This window comes from Vitis vinifera, chromosome 11 (genome assembly GCF_030704535.1).
Source record: "Vitis vinifera cultivar Pinot Noir 40024 chromosome 11, ASM3070453v1".
In the NCBI taxonomy this organism is placed as follows: Eukaryota; Viridiplantae; Streptophyta; class Magnoliopsida; order Vitales; family Vitaceae; genus Vitis; species Vitis vinifera.
Window position 1 is genome coordinate 6407049 of NC_081815.1, and position 21223 is coordinate 6428271.

The 21223-nt window shown below is 33.9% G+C and overlaps 2 protein-coding genes across 18 annotated transcripts; both read left to right on the forward strand.

Annotated features, from left to right (window-relative positions):
* Nucleotides 1-827: 827 nt before the first annotated feature.
* On the forward strand, nucleotides 828-16559 carry LOC100260199 (ubiquitin-like domain-containing protein CIP73). 16 transcript variants are annotated; one of them, XM_010658229.3, is made up of 17 exons: nucleotides 849-1091; nucleotides 1174-1275; nucleotides 1385-1399; nucleotides 3266-3394; nucleotides 3867-3984; nucleotides 8001-8081; nucleotides 8792-8910; nucleotides 9018-9086; nucleotides 9775-9835; nucleotides 9941-10116; nucleotides 10637-10801; nucleotides 10889-10960; nucleotides 11053-11176; nucleotides 11268-11630; nucleotides 13546-13952; nucleotides 14224-14301; nucleotides 15905-16559. In XM_010658229.3, exons 4-17 carry the CDS (start codon nucleotides 3287-3289, stop codon nucleotides 15920-15922), a joined length of 1959 nt encoding a protein of 652 aa, XP_010656531.1. In that variant the 5' UTR covers nucleotides 849-1091; nucleotides 1174-1275; nucleotides 1385-1399; nucleotides 3266-3286; the 3' UTR covers nucleotides 15923-16559. The 16 variants fall into 16 exon arrangements, with proteins under 16 accessions (XP_059596631.1, XP_059596635.1, XP_010656536.1 ...); XM_010658230.3 differs by having other exon boundaries at nucleotides 855-1038; XM_059740648.1 differs by having other exon boundaries at nucleotides 828-1275; nucleotides 10889-10954.
* Nucleotides 16560-18127: 1568 nt separating this feature from the next.
* LOC100260208 (large ribosomal subunit protein eL14z) lies at nucleotides 18128-19889 on the forward strand. 2 transcript variants are annotated; one of them, XM_010658236.3, is made up of 5 exons: nucleotides 18128-18359; nucleotides 18473-18574; nucleotides 19072-19201; nucleotides 19287-19399; nucleotides 19533-19889. In XM_010658236.3, the coding sequence occupies exons 1-5, from the start codon at nucleotides 18357-18359 to the stop codon at nucleotides 19587-19589; spliced, it is 405 nt and encodes a 134-aa protein (XP_010656538.1). In that variant the 5' UTR covers nucleotides 18128-18356; the 3' UTR covers nucleotides 19590-19889. The 2 variants fall into 2 exon arrangements, with proteins under 2 accessions (XP_010656538.1, XP_059596637.1); XM_059740654.1 differs by having other exon boundaries at nucleotides 18221-18359; nucleotides 19287-19889.
* The last annotated feature ends 1334 nt before the right edge of the window (nucleotides 19890-21223 follow it).

The following is a 21223-nucleotide window of genomic DNA, read 5'->3' on the forward strand; positions in this document are numbered from 1 at the left end:
ATTTATGGAAAATAAGAGATATTTTATATTAATAAGTTCAGTTTAGATATGTTAATTGATATCAATAGCTTATTTTAGTTGAATAAAAAAAATATTTTAACTTTTTTTTTATTTTGTCAAAAAATAAACACAATTGAAAATGAGTTTAGTAATGATTTTAGGAAGTATTTTAAGTCTTTTTAATACTTGAAAAATAAAAAGTTTTAAGTCTTATAAAAACTATAAATACTTTTTAAAATTATTGTTTTCTGATATTATATCTTATGATATTATTCTATTAATATTTTGTAATTTTATTTTTCATTTTAAAGAAATTATATTGCCTAATTTGAAAAATTTTAAGGAAAAATAATGTCCCATTTTCCTAAAATGTCTCTAGCTTAGCAAGAATATAAATTTATTCAAAATTTTAAAAAATATAATTAGAAATTAAATCATTGAAAAGCGTCTTAATTATGACATAAAATCATGGTAACTTTTTTTCCCTCTCATTCCATGTTTGTCTTTTTCTAATATAAGTTATTTTTAATTAAATAAAAAAATTAAAATATTTATTTATTTATTCAATAAAATAAAATAAACATCACCTCAATCTTAAAACGAGAAAGTAGGCTAATTGAGTTGATTCAAATAATTTGAATTAATATAAGGTATTTTAAAAATAAATATAAATTAGAATAATGCTTTATTTGCCATTTATTTTATTTTCTGTTTTTTATTCAAGCTCTTGATAACTGATAAAAATGCTTAAAAGGTCAAAATATCAAAAAAAAAAAAAAAGGTATTTATTGTACTAGATTTTCACTTTTCATTAAGTTATAGGGCAACCGGGAAGAACAGTGCGAAAAAGTTTTCCTTCCAAACAAACATTAATTCAATATGGAGAGAAAAAATGGCAAAAAAGGAAAAAGCGATTTAAATTAGAACTTTCCCTGCTGTACCAATCTGGTTTCAACGGCACAGAAAGAAGGAGAGTCAAGTGCACCTCTCGGAAGGACTCGAGTCTCCTCCCGAGCCACGATCGCATCCTCCTGAGGTGTAAGTATACATGTTGTGATCACAGCGACAACGTCATCATGAGCGATCCAACGGTGGGAACCCTAGGTGTAACTGCAGTCCGGAAGGGCGCTACTTGTCCTCTCATCGTCTCTCTAATTGCCACGCTATTGACAGGTAGGAGAAGAGCAACACTGAGAGAGCGATGCTATAAATAGGAGATGTAGAGAGAGAAAGAGAGACTAGAGAGAGAAAGAGAGAGCTGCTTTTCCAACTGAGGTAGCTGCAGTCACCTTCTTCTTGTGTTTTTCTTTCTTGATTGACATTTTTAGGGTTTTTTTGTATGTGAATTTTGGTGCTGATTGTTTGTTTTTTATGTTTCTTTCAGGTTCAAAAGCTAAAGGTATAATTTTTTTTTCTTTTTTTCTTTTTTCTTTTTTTGGATTAAATATTGATGTCTGATTGAGAAAACCCTAGAATTGATGACCATTTCTCAGCTGAATGCATCGAGAATGGTCATGTAGTTCGGTGGATGTCTCTTGTTTGGGTTCGGATTCTTGCATGCAAGGAAAATGTTGAAAATTTGGGAATTGATTTGAGTTTTATGTCGCATGGGTGATTTCTGATGTGATTTTAATGATTTTGTTGGGCACGGGTGGTTAAATGATCGGAGCTGGTGGTGGGTACTGGAAAGATATATGGTGGAGGAGGTTTGTGGCTTTTGTGTGCATATCTGATTAGTGGTTTAGATGCAATGTATTGTGGATGGTGTCTTAGGACAGATGAATTATGAAATAGGATGCAATAGTTGATGGACCTTTTGAGTTACGCATTTTGAATTTCTATTTGTGGACCCTGTGTATTTGTGCTAAAGATCATGTTTGGAAATACTTGGGGAATGTTTCATCTTGATAATCATGAATGGATGTGGCAACGAAATTTTATTTCCTTTTTTTAAATTAATGGGAAAAGTAACTGGAAGTTTGGATTTGATATGAGAAGGAGAAGTGATGAACCACATTATCCGTGATATTCAGAATGGAGAAGAATGGCATCTCTCTTTTCTTTTTCGATTTTTTTTTTTTTTTTTGTATCTCATAGTGATTTGGTGATCCTTTTTGGCTACAACTGGTGCTTCTGCATTGGGAATAATCAATGAGAAGAACACCTGTGTTGTAATTTCACATTGTCTGAACTGTGGGTGATGGTTTGATTTTTAATTAATCAGAGTTGAGCATGCCTTATAAAGCTAAGGCGAGGATGAAATTGCATGGATGCTTAAAGTTGTTTCCTTTAAGGTGGGAGAATTTTGACAGTTATAGTGGCAAAATCCCATCTTATTTTTTACATAATTGTGGAGTCTGCTTTGGATGGAATTTAAATTAGATAACTTGGGAGTTCAGTTTGGAAGGGATTTAAATTGGATGTCTTAGGGAATATCTTGGATTGTTATATTGTTTTAGTGAAAAATAATACTATGAGCTTAAGAAGCAGAACTTAACAGTTAACTGTTTAAAGTAAAGTGATGTCATATGTTATCACTTTCAAGATTTTGAGTGTCAGATCATTAACTTCTGGTGAGTAGTATGCATTCATTATTCATTCAAAAGCAGATTCCATTAAAGTGGAAAGGATATTAGGAGGCATGTTGATGCAATTTACGTGGTGTGCATGAAAAATATTTGTCGGCTTGTGATCATGGTGGTGCATACAGTTAGTGGGACAGAATGTTGCTTTCTTTGCACATCAAATTAGCGGTTACAATTTCAAAGGTTGTTATGCTGCATCTTGCTCATTGTTTACATTAATTTTGCAATCATCTAGCAGTATCATATAACTGCTTGAAGGTGTCAAAGACTCTATACTTATCTTGGAATTAAAAAGAAAGGTATTATACAATAGTGCTGCACATGTATTTGTTGATGGGAATGGGAACTATTTTGTTAGAGATGATTGTGCTTTATACTTCATGGCAGGTTTTCTTTTTCATCACCAATCAGTTTCTATGTAACAGTGTTGTTCCTATAGGAATTTTTTTTCTAAGAATGAGAATTTCTATTAGAGCAGAAAGCAAATTTAAGAAGCCAAAAGTCACAAAGAAATTAAAGAATCCACTTAGAGGGATAAAAGAGGCCCAAAGCAATAGTCTCTCTTAACTGGTGGATTCACTTCAGATGAGTTTTCTATAATTTTCTGGAGCAGCAGCAGGATAATGAAGGGCATTGACCCTAAACCCTAAACCTAATATTTTGTTGTTTTTACTTTTCAGGTACTTCATTGTTTGAGGACAATGGGATGCACAGCTGAAGATCCAATGGCTGGTGGAAAAGAAAACGAAATAGAGATAAAAATAAAGACATTGGATTCCCAAACTTACACAATGCGTGTAAATAAGCAGGTACCTAGCTTTGTACTTTTTAATTATGTTACTTGCTACAATCACTTCATGTTTTATTTTTTCTTGGGGCTGTTACAATATAAAAGTTTATTCTTTTCTTAGTTGGTTGTCAATTTGTCATCTTTTTAAGGGCACTCTTAGATTCTTTATACTCAATATTTCCTTCATCGTCTTTTAAACTTTAAATTGCAGTTTTGCATATTTGTATGGTTACATTTCTGTCAGCTTTCAGTAGCTTAAAAATGCTGTCTTACTGAAAGTAGTATAAGTTTGTCGCTGAAAGAAGTTACAGCCTACAAGTATATATGACAGCCTTTTTTGACATCCAGTCAATAGCTTCTTTGCCATGATAGATTCATATCTTAGGATTGTATAGCCTGTGTGTACATGTTTGCTGGTAGTAACTTGCATATCAGAGTTTTTCATGTATGAGTGCATATTTGGTTTTACCATTGTTCTTGATGTCTTGCAGGTACCAGTGCCTGATTTAAAACAACAGATTGCTACAGTTACAGGTGTCTTATCAGACCAACAACGTCTCATATGCCGCGGAAAAGTTCTAAAGGATGATCAACGCCTCTGCGCCTATCGTATCCTTTTTGTTAATTTCTCTTGCTCTTTCTTTTTCTTTTTGCTGTGTCTCTGTTCTCATTCTCTTCCTGGTAATTACTATCAACTTCCACTTTATGGTTTCCAAATGATTGTTGTGGTACTCATAATTTTGAAACAAATGAATTTTATACACTTACTATATTTGAATTTGCTGGTTATTGCCATTTTCAGGCTATGAGCACAAGAGTTAAAAATAAATAAATAATAAAAATAAAGACCATTATTTTAAAAAGCTGGAAAGCAATAATATCTGCAATTTGTGAGTACAAAAGCATAAGAAAACCTTTGTCTTCCACTCCTCATTAATGTCATCTTATTTCTGCACCTTTTGACATATATACACGCCCATGGTAACTTTTGTGTATTTGCACCTTCTGGTGTTTTTTGGTTGCTTTGTATATGTTGTATATACTTTTTAAAATCTCTTTTTGATGAGTAAAGACTTAATATCATGTGTACTTTTTAAAATTAATACAATCTTCTTTTACGTATCAAAAAAAAAAAAAAAAGGTACTATATCACATTAAAACATTGCCTCTCTATATGCATTTTTTATTTCTCAATGCAAAGCAAAGAATATTTCACTTCAATGTTCTTTAGCTTATGAATCTGTCTTTGTGTGTTTATTTGGATGAGTAAAGACTTAATATCATGTGTACTTTTTAAAATTAATACAATCTTCTTTTACGTATCAAAAAAAAAAAAAAAGGTACCATAATCACATTAAAACATTGCCTCTCTATATGCATTTTTTATTTCTCAATGCAAAGCAAAGAATATTTCACTTCAATGTTCTTTAGCTTATGAATCTGTCTTTGTGTGTTTGTTTGGCTCCATGTTTACTAATTTTTATGTTAAACATTGTAATGATAAAATACATGACATTTTACCTCCACGTGAATTACATTATATATTCCATTATGCCGCCAATCCACATAACACTTTTCCACAATGTTGTTAACTGAAATTCCAATTTTAGCCCCAAGAATTATTTTTTACCTCCAATCTCTCTTGTGATCTTGCTAGCTTGGATGTGAAGTTGCAAATGCAATTTGGTTTAAAGGGGAGGGAGGAAGAATAGAAGAAATATCCAAAATATGCCTCGACTTGATGAGAAGAAATTTGGGGGATATGGTCTTTGCTGTAAAGACGTCTTTCCATGTAGTTAGATTTGCTCTACCAGTAACCTTAATGCTGCTTACAATAGTTCAACAACACATGCAGGATTCCAGAATGTTTCCATGGCTGGATATATGTATATATATATATATATATTCCTTTTTTTTTGTATTGAAATATTCAAATCTATGGGTGGTTCACTCAACTGTCTTTGATATTAGTCAGACTAAGGGACATGTATACCTCTGAAGAGGAGCTATATTCATGTTGGAGAAGGTGTAAGTATTAGCACCTGCATGCCCTGGCTTTGTTGTTTGAGAGTTTTCAGGTTAGTGTGTCTGTAGTGTGCTGTGTGTTGCAACTGAGGCTAATGCTGAACTGTGACTGCAAATAAGTCATCTTAATCCTCTGATTACCTGCAAAAACACGCCGTTTGGGACACTGACGTAACTTGAGACCGTTTTAGAGAAGGGAAAGAGAGGAGAAGATTTTGGGACCTGATGGCTAGGATCTCTATAGAAAACTTACCTCTTTTAGCTGATGGTTGTACCTTTTATACTCTACACTGAACCTAGTTCCTCTGGGGCTAGGTTGCCTACCACATCTTCTAGTCTAGTCGAATGATCGAGGCCTTTGGCTTTCAGGAGTCTTAAGCAATGATGGAGTTGAGCTCGAGTAGTTCGAGGTCTATATTATCGCTCCTCAAGTACCACTTTGTATTCACTTAGCTCGAGCATTGAGCATTATCCTAGCCCACAGGCTGGGTTTATTGCCACGTGATAAGTGAGAATGGATGCCTTCCCAATGCGTCCTTTTTCTTGCCATCAAGAACTTTGAGCTTGGAAAAAGCAGGAATGCCAAAATTCAAACTGTTTGGCTGAGTTGGCTTTTCAAAGTGAAAATTGAACCGTTTGAGATACACATGGCAGGGCTGAGTTGGCTTTTCAAATGATGGCAGTAGGATTTGCGCCTCATCATTGTGCCCGCAGTATTTAATCTAGTGGGCTGTTCCTTCAGGCCTTTTAAAAACCCAAAGAATCTCCTTTTTTTCCTCACTTTGCCTTATTTTGCAAGCCGAGACGCTGCTGGATCTTTTTCCAGGCTACCTCCAACCAGTTTTTTCTGATGCCACTTAATCAATTCCAGTTCATTCACCTTACTTTCCTAGAGCTATTTCATGGGTAACAAGTTTTGCCTTATCTTTACCTTTTATTTTCTGTTTTTTAGTGGTTTTTTGGTCAGTGCTTGTGTCGTCTTAGATAAATTTTGCTTTTCCGGCAACCACCTGGAACCGTACCTCCCTAGAGCTCTGACTCAGTTTTTCCTGCCCTAGGGGTTGGGCGGCGGGCCTAGCCTTTAATTCATTTCTTTTGGGTGAAAGGAGATGAATGACAAAATCTTGATTGTGTAGATTAACTTAGGACTACATTGACTATGCCTATGATGTGGAAATCCTATTTCCCAAGGATTAGTTTTATGATGAGTGTGTGACAGTTTTTCTACATTGGTTTAAACCATGATGAAGGAGCCTGCTGCTTTGGGAGACTAATTCCATGTAAGCATCAGGAAATCCCTGTTTGCGTAGTCTTCTTGTTGTGGATAGGTTTTGTTTTTCTGCTTGTCTTGTCTAGATAGTTTTCTTATTTAACTAGATGTGTTATGTAGATTTCAGAATATTAATTTTTGAGTATTTGATGAATACCACAGATGGGGAATGCAGACAGGATTTTTATTGCCAATGGCAACTAGTGTGTATGCTGCACTTTGGGCAACTAATGATAAAATTTTAGTCATATAGCAGTAACTTTTGAAAGGTCAATTATAATTTGCTTAGTCAAATAGACCATTAAAAGATGATGGAACTTATTATTAATTTTATTGTTTTTTCTTTTTTATTATTAGTCCTGAGGTGAAATTGTTTAATTCCATAACATGAAGACAGCTAAACATTTTGAGAAGATTTGAGAACTGCCCACTGGAGGCATTGATGCATATGCCATCTTAGTAGGAAATATGTCTTTGACATCTATGAGAAAAGTTTATCAATAGATCATAGTAGGTAATAAGTCTTTGACATCTACTGGAAATAATGTGACAACTGATGTGAGGTAAGAGGGTTTAATGGGAAAAATGTACTCCTTTCATGCTATATGAGGAATGAATGGAAATAATAAATTATCTATTCTGACAAGAATATATGCTTCATTAAATGAGGTTAATTCTTCTGCTTGAACAAGTATTTAGTAGTTGTTCCCTTAGAGGAGGCCCCCTGAGCTTCCCTTTCCTACTTACTGCTTCTTGCTTGATAAATTTTGTATTAAGAATGAGCATAATTACATTGTGTCTTATTTAAAATATTTTCTTTTCTCTTTGTCAACAGTTTGTGTTTTGTGTGCCTCCTTTCCTATATCAAAATATTTATCTGCATCATCGCCTGGAACCTTGAAGACATTTGCATATCTACAGAACACTGGCTGAATGAGTATTGATTAGTTGAAGTGTATTTCTGCTAATGGCAGAAACTGTGATAATGTTCCTCTTTATATCTATGGCATCTATTCAGGACATATGTATTGAAATTTGAACCAGTTGCCTTACTTGAGATGATTAGTTGTGGCTGAGGCAATGAAATCCAAATGGGATAGCATTAATTGAGTTGGCATCTTGTTAACTTTTCCTCAAAGTTGATATATTGTATCTTGCTTTCTTGCAGTCAAGTCTGGTTTTGGATATTTATTCAACTAGATGAATATGGTATTTGAACACACTCATTTTCTCATTGTTCACTCCTTTTCTATTCTAGTCACTTCTTGTTTATTAACTTTGAGCTAATTATTTAATTGGGGAAATGAGTTTCTTACTTAATATGAGTTAGATGTTGAAGATGGTCACACTTTGCATCTGGTTACCAGACAACCAGTTCCACCATCATCTGAGGGTTCACATAATCAATCAGGTTTGATATTCTTGAAAGCTTTTTATCATCTTCATATTTGACTTCAGATATTTCATGGAATACTTGCTCTAATTTTGTATTTGGTTGTTACTCAAAGCTTTGTTAGTGGGAGTAAATTCTAGTTTGAAGTCTTTCTGATTATGGAAATCCTTCTTGATTGACGTTAATGAGATGTTTGACTTTGAAGTAATCATAACCCTGAGTTACTTGAAGTTACTTTTTTTGTTGCCTTTGTTATGTTCTAAACTTTTAAGCAATGTGTGGATGTAATTTTGGTCACACATGTACTTTATATTCCCAATATAAGTATTTCATTCCCTGTTTTTGTCTTAGTTTTCAAGCATGGCTCTTTATGGTAATCTGAATTTTAGTTGTGTCAAAGGTCATATTCCCATGGTATTTACTCTTTTATTTGCGAAATGGATGAAATTGTGGTGAATTTGATGGAATGATTTAAAATTAAGCTTTCACAAATTCTTATGCTAATGTACTACAGTCTAGAATGTTTTCTTTTGTTGATCAGCAAGATCTATGTCATCATATGCATGCTGAAAGCGGGCATTTTGTAATTCTTAATTGTATATTCTGTCTAGCTTCTAGATTTTTTCGCTGTTTCACTGAATTCATTAATGTGAATACCGGTTTTTTCCCATAAAAAGCCATTTTCAGTTAGAACTAGAGAACTTACTGCTGAAAGTAATTGTTTGCAGATGCTATTCCTGGTTTGGGTATGAGTCATGGTCAAGACAATCAGGTAGCTCCTGGGTTTCTACCTGAAAATTTGAATGTGCCTAATCAAGGTGATGCCATTCCTCCAGAAATTAATCAGGTAAGTCTATGAATTAGATGTGGAATGGGACTCGTTTTTGGATTTCTATAGGTGTAATTACATCTCGCTATATCAGTTCCTACTTTGTTATCTTTCTTGCTTGGCAGCTTGTTTCTGCTGTTCTTGGTGCTTTTGGAGTTAATGATATTGGTGGTAATCAGGGGCCTGATGCTAGGGTAAATTTCTAGTTCAAAGTCTACAAACAAATCGACTACTTGTTGAAATTGGTGTGCGACCTATTGTTGCTTGGCATGATATTTCGTGAAAGTGTGGCTCTTTGTTATGCAAATAAATAAATAAATGCTTTTCAGAGAGTGAATGTAAGGCAAACGCAACAAAGGCTGAATTCCATGTAATTGATGTTTTCTTTTTTGCTTTCTTGTTGCCTTCGTCTTGTCCTTTCTGAGCCACTGCATGACCCGACAAGATGTTAAGCACGTTGAATTTGGTGTATCCTTAACATTCTTAGAAGTTGCAGAAAATTTTCTGAGTCATGGTTTATTACATTCTAAAAAATTTTTTTTTTTATGTCTGCATGGATCTATATATGTTTCTATCCATATTTAATCTCACTTTTTGGTGTGTGGGGGGGTTGGATGTGGAAGAATAATGGCCTGGAAGGACTTGGATATTGGGTGCTAACAGCATCTCTGGTTTAACCCAATCAAATAGTGCCTTTGCATTGGCAGTGTCTTTGGGGGCTCTTTCGCCCCTGGTAAGGTTGAGATTCCTGGTTTTACTTTATTCATATGCACTTCCTTTTTTCCTGGGTTGACTTTTTTTTTTTTTGGATTTGAAATGGATCTTCTTTCATGTATTTACTGGTTGGATATTAAATATTGCGTGATATCGTGGACTTTGTAGGTCGTGCCTGATTCTTTGACTACTTTGTCCCAGTATCTGAGTCGATTGAGGCGTGAGTTTGGTAACAGCAGTCATTCCCTTTTTTTTTAACTTTAATACATGCAAATCAGTCCTTTAATGCTAGTACATTCAGATGTTTGAAACTTGAAATACATTTTGTTTACAGGCAGAGGCAATGGAAACAATGTGCAGACTGCTGATATCCATGGTACTGCAGAAAGAGAATCTAATTCCATATTGCATTCAGTGACTGCACCGGGCCTTACTCCAACAGCATCCTTGGCAGAATTGATGCTGTCTGCAAGGCAAATGCTTATTGAACAAGTTGGAGAATCCCTACTGGTATATGCAGAATCATTATCCTTCTATATCATTACCCGTCAAGGTAGCCCAATTGGTCAGCGCGAACACTGGGAAGTGTGGTCCTAGTAAGTGGCACATGGTCCTAAGTTTGAATCCTGCCACTGATGATACCTTGAATTTACCCGGTGTTGGTTGTTGCGGGCTGGTCAGCACTCCAAGGTTTGGGTCCCCATGGAGAGTCCTAAGGGCTTGGTCATGGAAGGTTCATTGGTTATAATATATGTATATATATATATATATACTTCTACATTGTTGAAAATGTTTATTTTGGTAATTCATAATATTTGAGAAGTTTTCTGGTAGCATACCATATATGATGCAGGTATTTCATTACTACTCACAATGTGAACAGATTTGATTTGATCATCTTTTAGATTTGTACGCAGAATAAAAGAATCTGTTTATCACGGCCTACAAATATCTGCGAGTTTCTCACTATCCTGATCCATATATGCCAAAAATAACATGTATAACAATGTTCTATTTTATATTTTGGCAGCAACTACAGAGGCAGCTAGAGAATCAAGAGACTGCGACTAATCTGTCTGAGAGGCGGGACATTCAGTTTAGCGCAGGGAGAACAGGAGTTTTGCTTCAAAATGTTGGTGCATTTCTACTTGAACTTGGTCGTACAACCATGACACTGATCATGGGTCAAATGCCGGTAAGTATATTTTGGTTTTCATTCAATTATCTGGTTGATTGAGATATCATTGATGTCTTGTGTTCCTATGAATCATTTCTTATGCAGTCTGAAGCTATGGTTAATACTGGGCCTGCACTTTTCATATCCCCATCTGGTCCTAATCCTCTCATGGTTCAGGCAATATTCTCAATATCCCCTTCAAAAAAAAAAAAAAAAATGTATCTTTAAATTTTTTTATCCACATTTTCTGATCATAATTTTATGGCCAGGCTCAGCCTTTTCAACCAGGAACAAGTTTTGGTTCATTCTCCACGGGAACTGCACAGCCTGGCTCTGGTTTGGTTAATGGATTTGGTTTTCTTCCAAGGCGTATTGATATACAAATCCGTAGAGGTGCTATTTGAATTACACCTTGGCTAAATATTATCTTTATTTTATTTTTGGTGTAATTTATGTTCGGATTTACTAATCAATTCACCATTAGGTTCTTCAATGGTCACTCCCAATGTTAACCAAGTGGAACATGGTTATACTAATCAGCCTTCAGGCCAAAGAAACCCAGTAACAAGTTCTGGTGGTGAAAACCCAGCAACTTCTCTGGTTTCAGAGGGTTCATCTATTGCTGCAGTACCAATGAGGTCCATGCTTGGAGCAGTATCTGGTCCATTTAATAGTGTTCTTTCTGATCCATCCAGTGGTCTTTTAGGCTTGTACCCAGTTCTTGGAAGATTACAACATGTGGGTTCTGGACATGCAATTGATGAGCTAGGATCTCAAGCATCTGGTGAACATCAAGCCACTGGCTTCCAAACCGAGCAGCTCAATGAAGGTGGTCGCACAACAGAAGGTAATTCGACAAATATGGTAGTTAAACATAGTAATGAAGACTAGTTGTTTCATAACCAATTTATGCTCAAGTAATGAATTATATGGTAGTGAATTAACCCCTTCCAATTTATGCTCAATTTTTGTTTTTACATTGTGGGCGGTCCTGGTGCTTGATTTTGTTCTCTTTGTTTGGGGTCTTTTGGGTCCTGCTGTGGTTTGTAAAAAAATTTCCTTGGATGGCATGGTCCCTCTGCAGGGAAAGGCATAACAGAAGGTCTAGAGGTTGATTCCTCTCTACTTGTTTTCATGTACTTGGAAGAACATAAATAGAAAACTTTATATGGCTTGCAACATTAAAATTTAGGAATTATATGCCTGTTGCTCAATTATCATTTTGTTCAAAGGACCAAGGTGCTCATAGGAAGGTGCCAAGCTTTAGTATTTAGATTTCATTGACATCAATTATCATGTATTCTTTTTGACCTTTTTTTGAAGTGTTTCCTTGTGTACTTCTCCTGTACTTGGGTTGCACCCTTCTTTTGATTGGTCCTTTGAATATAGCATGCTGTTATTTCTGCCTATGAAAAAAGAAAGAAAACAAAATTTGAGGAGAGATATGGCTTATGCCCATGTTGCTGTTTTTAAGTTATGTTTTTTTTTTTTTTAAACAAGAATCCTTTGATTTTTATTTGATGAAAATTTAGATACTTTAATTTATGTAAGGTGAATAAAGGTATAATGTTCCATGATTTCCATTTCTTTTTTACTTGTTGGCTCTTCAGTTTGTTTAGAGCTACCGAAAGATATTATAGAATAGAATATATAGAAAGGGCTGTTTCAGTGAACTTTTCCTATGAAGGAAAAAAATGCAAAAGATAGTGATTTTTTTATGTTTATGTACCATAGAAAAAGGGAAGGAAAAAAATACTAAGGAAAAGATGGGGGAAAAAGCTAAAAGATTTTCTTGGTCTCATACGCCTTGTTTGATTCCAAGAAAGTACTAAGGAAAGAACAAAAAATGTTAAGGAAATAATTTTTTCGTATTTGGTTTTACTATGGAAAATAGTAAAATTAGTCAAAAACTTATGCTTTTTCAAATTATTTAATCTTTATATTGAAGAGTTAAAATAAATGAAATAAGGTTGAAGTAGTATATATAAATAATTTATTGACTCTAAATCTATTTTTTATTTTTCTTCACTTTTTTTTTTCTTCTACCTTTCCTCTCTATTTTTTTTCCTTTGCAATTCCCCTCAAATTTTTTAGGAACCAAACATAGCTTTTAAAAAAATATGTGAGGAAAGTTTGGGGTGCATTCCTCATTAATTTAATTCTCTTCTCTCAACTTTTCTATGGATGACCAAATAAAAGAAAATTCTATAATTTTTCTTTTATCTTCTCCTTTTCCTCTCTATTTTTTTTTCCTCATATTTTCCAAGAATCAAACATGGTCTAACAGAAAAATAGGAAGTCCACCCCTAAACATGCTGAATTGCAAATTAACTTAACAGCTGCACAAGGCAAAACCCCATAAAATCTGAACAGAGACAAAACATAAACCCTCAAATTCAAAACTACTTAAAAATGTAGGAAGCAGTTTCAATGAGCTGTAACATGTAGATATTCATTTGTAGTCGCTACAGATATTTCTACACTCAAGTTTACTTGTCTTTTCTCATTCGTTATTGGGTAAAGCCACTTAATCATGTAGGGAGCAGTTTCAATGATGTATAACATGTAGAGTTTCATCAGTAGTTACTGCCAGTATTTCTACACTCAGTTTACTTGTCTTTTTGCTCATTCATGATTGGCTTTGGGAGTTGGAGATATAATTATTGGTTGGATTTGAGTTCACCTGATTATTCTGCATCAGGTGACCATGACATTATCCTTGTTTTCATGAGCTAAATTTTTTAAATTGCTTGTTTTTGCAGGATCATTGCCAACTCCTAGTTTAAGACACCTGGCACCATCTGAATCCCAGAATTTCAGAATCAACCTTCAGTCAACCAATGGGACCATAACTAATCCAGAAGCTGAGGGACATATGCCCAGCAGTGTCCTTCAGTTTCTAAGGACCATGTTTGCAGGTGGAGAAATTGAACATGTCGAGGATTTCAATTCACAAGGAATAGCTACAAATCCCGTCACAGAGCATTCAGAGGCAGCCGCTGGTGCCATGGATGCTCAGCAAGCAGAACCAGAAGTTACTGATGAAGGGATCTTCTTGTCCAATATGCTTCGAGAGATGATGCGCTTCATATCTCAAGATGTGGACCCAAATGTCGCACCTCCTGAAGGATCAAGTGCTTCAGAGCATGGAACTGATTCTTCCTCCCAAGTAAGCTTGCTTCAGCAATTACCCACTTACCCTTGTTATGAATTATGACCTCTTCTACCTCAAACTAAAAAGGAATTTGAATTTCTTCTTATGTTTGTTCTTAATGCCCTCCGTGTTATCAGAAACAAAATGGAGAATGAGGCTTAGGCATTAAGTGGGGATATGTTGTCACAAGTACTCTTAGTGCACTATGTCTTATTAAGTAATGGAGCATAATAATTAGGTTGGGTCGTAAATCTGAAGGTCAAGCTAAGTAATGATGTATTTGCAGGCTGAGAGCTCTGTTGCTGGGACTTTGCGACGGGAAAGTGATAATCAGGCAAGCCCCCCAAATTCAAAACGTCAGAAGGTATTACAGTTTGAAACTTCTCTGTCTTTCCTTTTCATCTTCTCTCTTTCAAATGCGTCTTAACTTATCATATCTTCAGAATTTAGGAGGAAATGATGCTGTGTCATTAGAAATTAGAATTGAGATATTCAAATGAGACACATCAGTGGGTTGGATCATGATCTCAATCCTTGATAAGACGCTGCATTCTATTTCCTCTGGTGATCTCATGCATTCTATTTCCTCCAGTGGTCTCATGCAATAATTGTTAGATCTGATTCTCTGAATTTGCAACCATATGGTAAATTATATGTTTGTATATAGCATTTTCAGTGTTTTGTAGGACTTCAATTTAATTTCATCATGCCAAAGTCATCCACATCAGGATCCTGGACTGGATTTATGGGGGTCTCGTAGCTCAATTGAGAACTTTCAAATTCTAAATAGTGGCAAAGATGATTGAACATGACATGGTCATATTAGAAAATTTCCTGGAATGCTGGTTAAGTTCAAAGTATGAGAAAATGTAAGAAAACAGATAAGAATACTTATATTTTTTTGCAAAATAAGCTACTGAAACAAAAGGCCAACCTAAAAGCTGCACTAAAATTGCTTTTGGAAGTGATTCTTATAGGGTGAGAAGCATTTCCTAATGCTAGGAAACACTTTCTTTACTAAAATTAGGCATTCAACAAAGTTTTAAAAATCACTTTTGAACACAAGAAGTGATTTTTTGAACTAGCACTTGGTGTTTTTTCCAAAGTCACTTTTTCGTTATGCATCCAATTGCTAAAAACACTACTATATTCAAACATTAACTGATTCTTGATGAAAATGTTTCTGAAAGAAGTGCTACCAACAAAAGTGCTACAGATTAAAAGTCCTTTTACCAGAATCACTCCTAAATGAGTCATTAGCGTCTTTAAAAGAAGCATGAAACAGTCCTCAAAATGGATATTCAAACTCATGGATGTTTTTTGAATACTTTCAAATATGCAGAGCTATAAACAGATTTAAATGTGGTCTTCTTATAGATTTATTGGGTTACATTTCATTGGAGTTGGTAGACCTACCTCAGTTGGACTTCCGACTGATTTGGTATAGGCATTATTTAAGATAATTTGAATGGTTGAACCAGCAAAGCTAAAGGTGACCACATAATCTCTTTACAGTTTTGATGCCCAAGACAACAAAAAAAAAAAAAAACAAATAAATAAAAATAGAAGGAACATTAGATATATCTTCATGTGAGTTTGCTTAGGAAAGGTGGACACGAAGGCGTTGCAGGTGAGAATGGGATTAGTGGAGATTCTAAAAACTGCTGCAAATCCTATGCAATGTGATATTGTAACAATATGGAAGTCAAAGCTCATCATGCATGCATCTTTAGTTCAGGTGGCCCTACCAACCATATGGTGGACTCTGGAAGATCTTTCATGCTTAAAATTAATTAATAGGAAGATAAATTAGCACATTCTTTTGGTTATTTAATAGAATGGGGGGAAATCATTCCTATTTTGATTACAAAAATTATCACTCTGAATCGATTTGCTTATGTTTGCATGTTCTCCATGCTTAACGTTTATTTTGAGGGCAAAGTGTTTGATTTGTGTTTCTTGCACAGATGGATGATTCATCCTGAGACTAGGGTTTTGAGATATGCTACCTGTTATCTGTGGATGCTGTGAATAATGATCCCGAGGGCAAGCAGTGAGGCTTTTCTTACAGGTAAATTTAGGCGCTAGTCATTCCACCATTGTAGTAAACCATCCCCTTTTCACTTGAGCAGGTCCATGAAGTGACTTTTCAAGAATAGTCATTACTTCCTTGAGACAGAATAAAATGACCTGCTGTTTGCCTGTAGTACTGAATTCCATCTTATATGTAACAATACTTGGGTTGATGTTTTGGTTTGCATTTCCATTAAGTGTAGTGGGTCTAATGACTTTATCCGAGCGCTTCCATAAATGTTACTGTTGGGGGAAACCTTGGTGGCTCCCATTGTATTCATTGGATTACTTTTATGTGGGATGCTGTGCTGACTGCTGAGGAAGTTCTGTTTTGATCCCACAAACACGAGTGTATGGGTACAAGGGATCCTTGGACTCATCGGATGAAGTATTTGTTGGCAGTCTATTTGGGCGGTAAGTCCAACAAAATTGAGTTCCTTACTTCTTGTTCATCAGCCTTTTCAGTGTTGTTGGCGATACTTTTTTGCACACTGCCATGATTTTGCAGTTCAATCAACTGAAATAATCTTGAAACAGCCATTATTTTGATGCTACAGTGTTGATCAACTTCAATGATGATGCTGAATGGTATTTGTCAGCGTGGGCTGTATAGGTGAAAATTTGAACTTACATATTTGGTTTCCATATCTGGGAGCTATTATTTTCTGAGAGTAGGGTTTCAAAGATTAAAAAAAAACCAGAGACGGTTTACATTGATGTTTCTGTGAAGCCATGACGAAAAATTCTTGATAAAATAAGTTTATATTGTATCTTGAGAAATGAGAGTGCTTGACAACTTTAAAATTACTTTCTGTTCCTCATCTTCTTGAGAAAATGGTTGTAGAGAACAAATTCTGCCAACTTTTGGGGTGTAATTTTTAAACTTTCCCTTGCCAAATTCTGCGATTTTATTACATTTTAAACTAAGGTGGAGTAGTCGTGTGAATGATCCCATGATCTTTATAATAATAAAACGTGTTAAAGAGATTAGACCAATTGTCTTCTCTCATATCAGTTTTAAGTCCCTTGGTTTGATTTTAATCTTCTAAAAAACAACTTAAGGCACATATTAAGTCATTATTTTTTGTCAATAGGCTAGCAAATTCAATGTTGTAGGAAATCTTTTCACATTTCAATTTTTAATTGCTAAATATTTTATTTGTATTGATTGAATTTCCTTTCTTCAATTTTTATTTATTTTTTAAGATTAATTTCCTTTCCTTTAAATTACCTCATTATATTAGAGTACAAAGCAAAAAAATAAAAAATAAAATTGGCAACTAGAAGCAAAAAATAATTTAATGTTCTTAAAAATAGAAAATATGGATGGTTGCTTTTATTTGTTTTCAATTATTTTCTAAAGGTCTAAACTATAATTATATAGATATGAAGGACTAAAAACGAAATAATATAAACATTTTAGGTTATAAACCATTTTTTATTCTATAAAACAGTCAAAAATAATTTTAAAAAACTGTTTTCAAAATTGTTTTTAAACTACTTTTCAAATATAAACTTAGAGTGTGCTTGATAATAGTTTTAAAAAATGTTTTTAACATCTGTAATACTTAAAAATTTTTATCCATTAAATATTAAAAATATTAAAAACACTTTTTATAATCATTATCAAACGCATTCTTATTAATTGTAATTACAAAAACTTTTTTTTAAAAAAATAAAAATAATTTTAAGAATTCGTTTCAAATATGTTAATCAATCTAAGTTTCAAATTACTCTTTCCCAAAATCATTTCATTTTTCCATATTCATTTCTACTCATATTTTCAATGCCCTTTTTATTTTTAAATTAAATTAATATTAGTGATTAGATTTTTTAAAATATTTTTTTATATTAATTTCTATTAGTATTTTTTTATATTTAATTTTTTTATTAAATTTAATTAACATAGTTGATTGACATAAGCTCATTTTTAAAATTATTAAATTACCTTCTAATCAAAATGATTTAACATCATTAACACACCAAATTATAACCATATATTTAATTTCCTTTTTATATCAATTCTTATTATTTTTCATTCCTCATTCCTAATTAAATTAAATTAAATTAACATAATAATATAAATGTCATTTTCTTAAATGTCAAATTCTTATTTTTAAAATAAGACTTCCAAAGTGGTGATGAAATGGGTTGAATTGGATTTACATTTAATTTGGGCTTCTCGAAAAAGGCCCAAAGGGTTTTGTGTCGAAAATCAAAACCCTAGATCCTACGGTCAAAAACACGTTATAAAACAATCGGAACAAACCCTAAGCCGCTGTCTCCACATTCATCCTCCTTTTTTGCATCGTCCGCCTCTCTGCTCTCAGCCACGCCCAGGCCAAAATGGTGAGTGTCTCAGCAACTCTCAAATTTTCGTTCTGATAAATATTTGATTTTGTTTTGTTTTGTTTTGTTTTGTTTTCTTCAGTCTGAAATTGAATCATTTCTATTTTGTGTAGCCTTTCAAGCGGTACGTGGAGATCGGGCGAGTCGCTCTCGTCAACTACGGCAAAGAATACGGCAGGCTCGTCGTCATAGTCGATGTCATTGATCAGAATCGGGTATGTGTGAATGTGTGTGTGCTTGATTTCATCCTCTCGGTTGTTTTCTAAGAGTTATCTCAGCAACGAGTAGTGGTTCTGGAACGGAAAACCTTAATTTCAGAAATTTAGGGTGTATTCAGATCTGTTCTTCTTAGAAAACAATTCTCTTCTTTTTCTGAAACAGAAACTAGTAGAAAATGCAAAATGGAAGTCAATCAACGGATATGAAAGTACTAATTATTTATAATTTTTTTCGAATGATATTGAGTGGGTTTGATTTATATGAGGTGGATTTAACATTTTCCTCATTGGGAATATATTGAGACCCATTGACCAACTGTGTCTAACAAACTAGTGGATTTTTTGCTTTTGCCTTGGAATAAATTAGATAAGTTTTATGAAAGATTTTTCAAAGTCTACAAGCATTGAATACATCAATATTAAAGATATACTGTTGTTTCCTTCATGAGAAGAGATGATTATCAATCTCAGAGTGCAATTGTATCCCTTTGCAGGCTCTTGTGGATGCACCCGACATGGTGAGATGCCAAATGAACTTTAAGAGGCTTTCACTCACTGATATCAAAATTGACATCAAAAGGGTGCCTAAGAAAAAAACATTGATTGAAGCTATGAATGCCGCGGGTAATGACATGTGGAAAAAATGGGAACTCTTTTCCATATTTGATAGTCATCTTTTTCATTATCTTAATTTTTCTTTTGATGGCAGATGTTAAGAACAAGTGGGAGAATAGTTCCTGGGGCAGAAAGTTGATTGTCCAGAAGAGGAGGGCCTCTCTTAATGACTTTGATAGGTTCAAGATCATGTTGGCAAAGATTAAGGTTTGTTATGATGCAATCCCTGTGTGTTGCTGTTTAATTTTTCCCATCTCTCTACTTAATTTTTTGTGGATTCAGACTAGAACCCCACTGGAAATGGCCCAATCTAATATATTTGTTTAATATGCATTTGCAGAGGGGTGGAGTGATCAGGCAAGAGCTGGCAAAGCTGAAAAAACAGACTGCATCCTAGGCACTAGTTTTCAATGGGATCCCAATTTTGTTATGAATTTTCTGCAATTTGGATTGTTTTGTCTATTAGTTTTAAAGTTTAAAAGCTACTTAAGAAACTTCTTGTATCTTTTTACAGACCAGTAATCAGTCTTAGTTTTTTTTGGTGAGACTATTATGTTAAGATGCATGGATGTGATCACTGGGTTGTTTATCACCACTATAAGGTTGCTGTCTTTGTCGTCTAATTTCCTATGGGAATTGGATAGGGTGTGATTTAGAACAAATCAACATGCATCTATAAGCTCTGGGATTTCATTTAGAGGCTTTGTGTACGGAATTGTTTTCTTGTCATATGGATTACTATCTTGTCCTATTTGCCTGTGCCAGCAGGTTATAGGATTCTTGAGTTTGTTGCAATCTGGATGATGCTAGAACTGCATTTTGCCCTAGCAACCTGTTTTTAAGACAGGTCTGTGTTCGGCCAAACTTAAGAGTGCGCTGCCTGTGATAGAATTTGTTAATTAGTTAATATGTTGATACTAGTCAGAATCAATTCAAACCCCAGTATTTTTAACCCCAAATTGGCTATTTGATACTATTAATGACTTTCTCAGCCTATTTTGTTGCTTCTAGTGAGTTGCTTGAGTGCTGCTAGGGTTTTGGGATAGGTTAAAAAAACGTGTAAAATTTAGTACACATGCTACTAAATTTCTCAAGAAGGTTATGGGCTATGGCTGCTGGCTTAGTAGGCTGAGGGGTGAAACTCTGCCTAGAGTCGTTTTCAATTATTTGATCTCAAATGAGAAATGGAATTAGGGCTCAAAATCAGTGACCTTGCCATCTCCATATCTGAATCAATATGATGTTAATGCTGTAAATCATATGTTTTGCATCCCTAATTCATTTTCAAAACTTGCAACCTACTCGTTTGCAGTGTACGTGTGGCTCGGAGCCAGTTGCCCGCTGATCGTTAACCACTGAGCAGCATTAGGCAAAGCAGGAAGAATGAAAGACTGAGAAAACTCTTAACAGTTGGTAGATTGCCCCTTATTTTAGGATTAAAGTTGGAGTAGTGCTCGGAAGTAGATTGAACCATTGTAAATATTAGAATTTCTTATCCATTTTTTCGTATTTATTATTATGCTCCTTTTTTATAAATAAAAAAAAAAAATTACACTCATGCAAAAAAAAACAAAATATTAAAAAATAAATTTTATTAAATAAATTAATTTTAATTACCTTATTTTTAAATTCTAATAAATTGATTGTTTAAAATATAAAAATAATAATATTCTATTTTAAGTCTTTTTATATCTTTTGAATAAAAACATAAATTTGTAAATGCAATTATAAGTATTTTTAAATAAAATTAATCCTACATATATCATTGTTGTTCTCTATCCTTAAATGGAATTGAAGTAAACATATTGTCGTTTTTACATTAATTTTTTGTCAAATTTTATATGTTATTGTCTAATGTTATAAATTTTATTATGTATATTATTTTAAATTTTACATGTGTATTATTATTTATTCTATTTTTAATTTTTTTAAATAATTTTACTGTGTTGATGAATTTTCATACCTGAATTTTTTTTATATTTTCTGAAATTTCCATAAAATCTAGTCACATTCATCATTTCAAATGTTCTC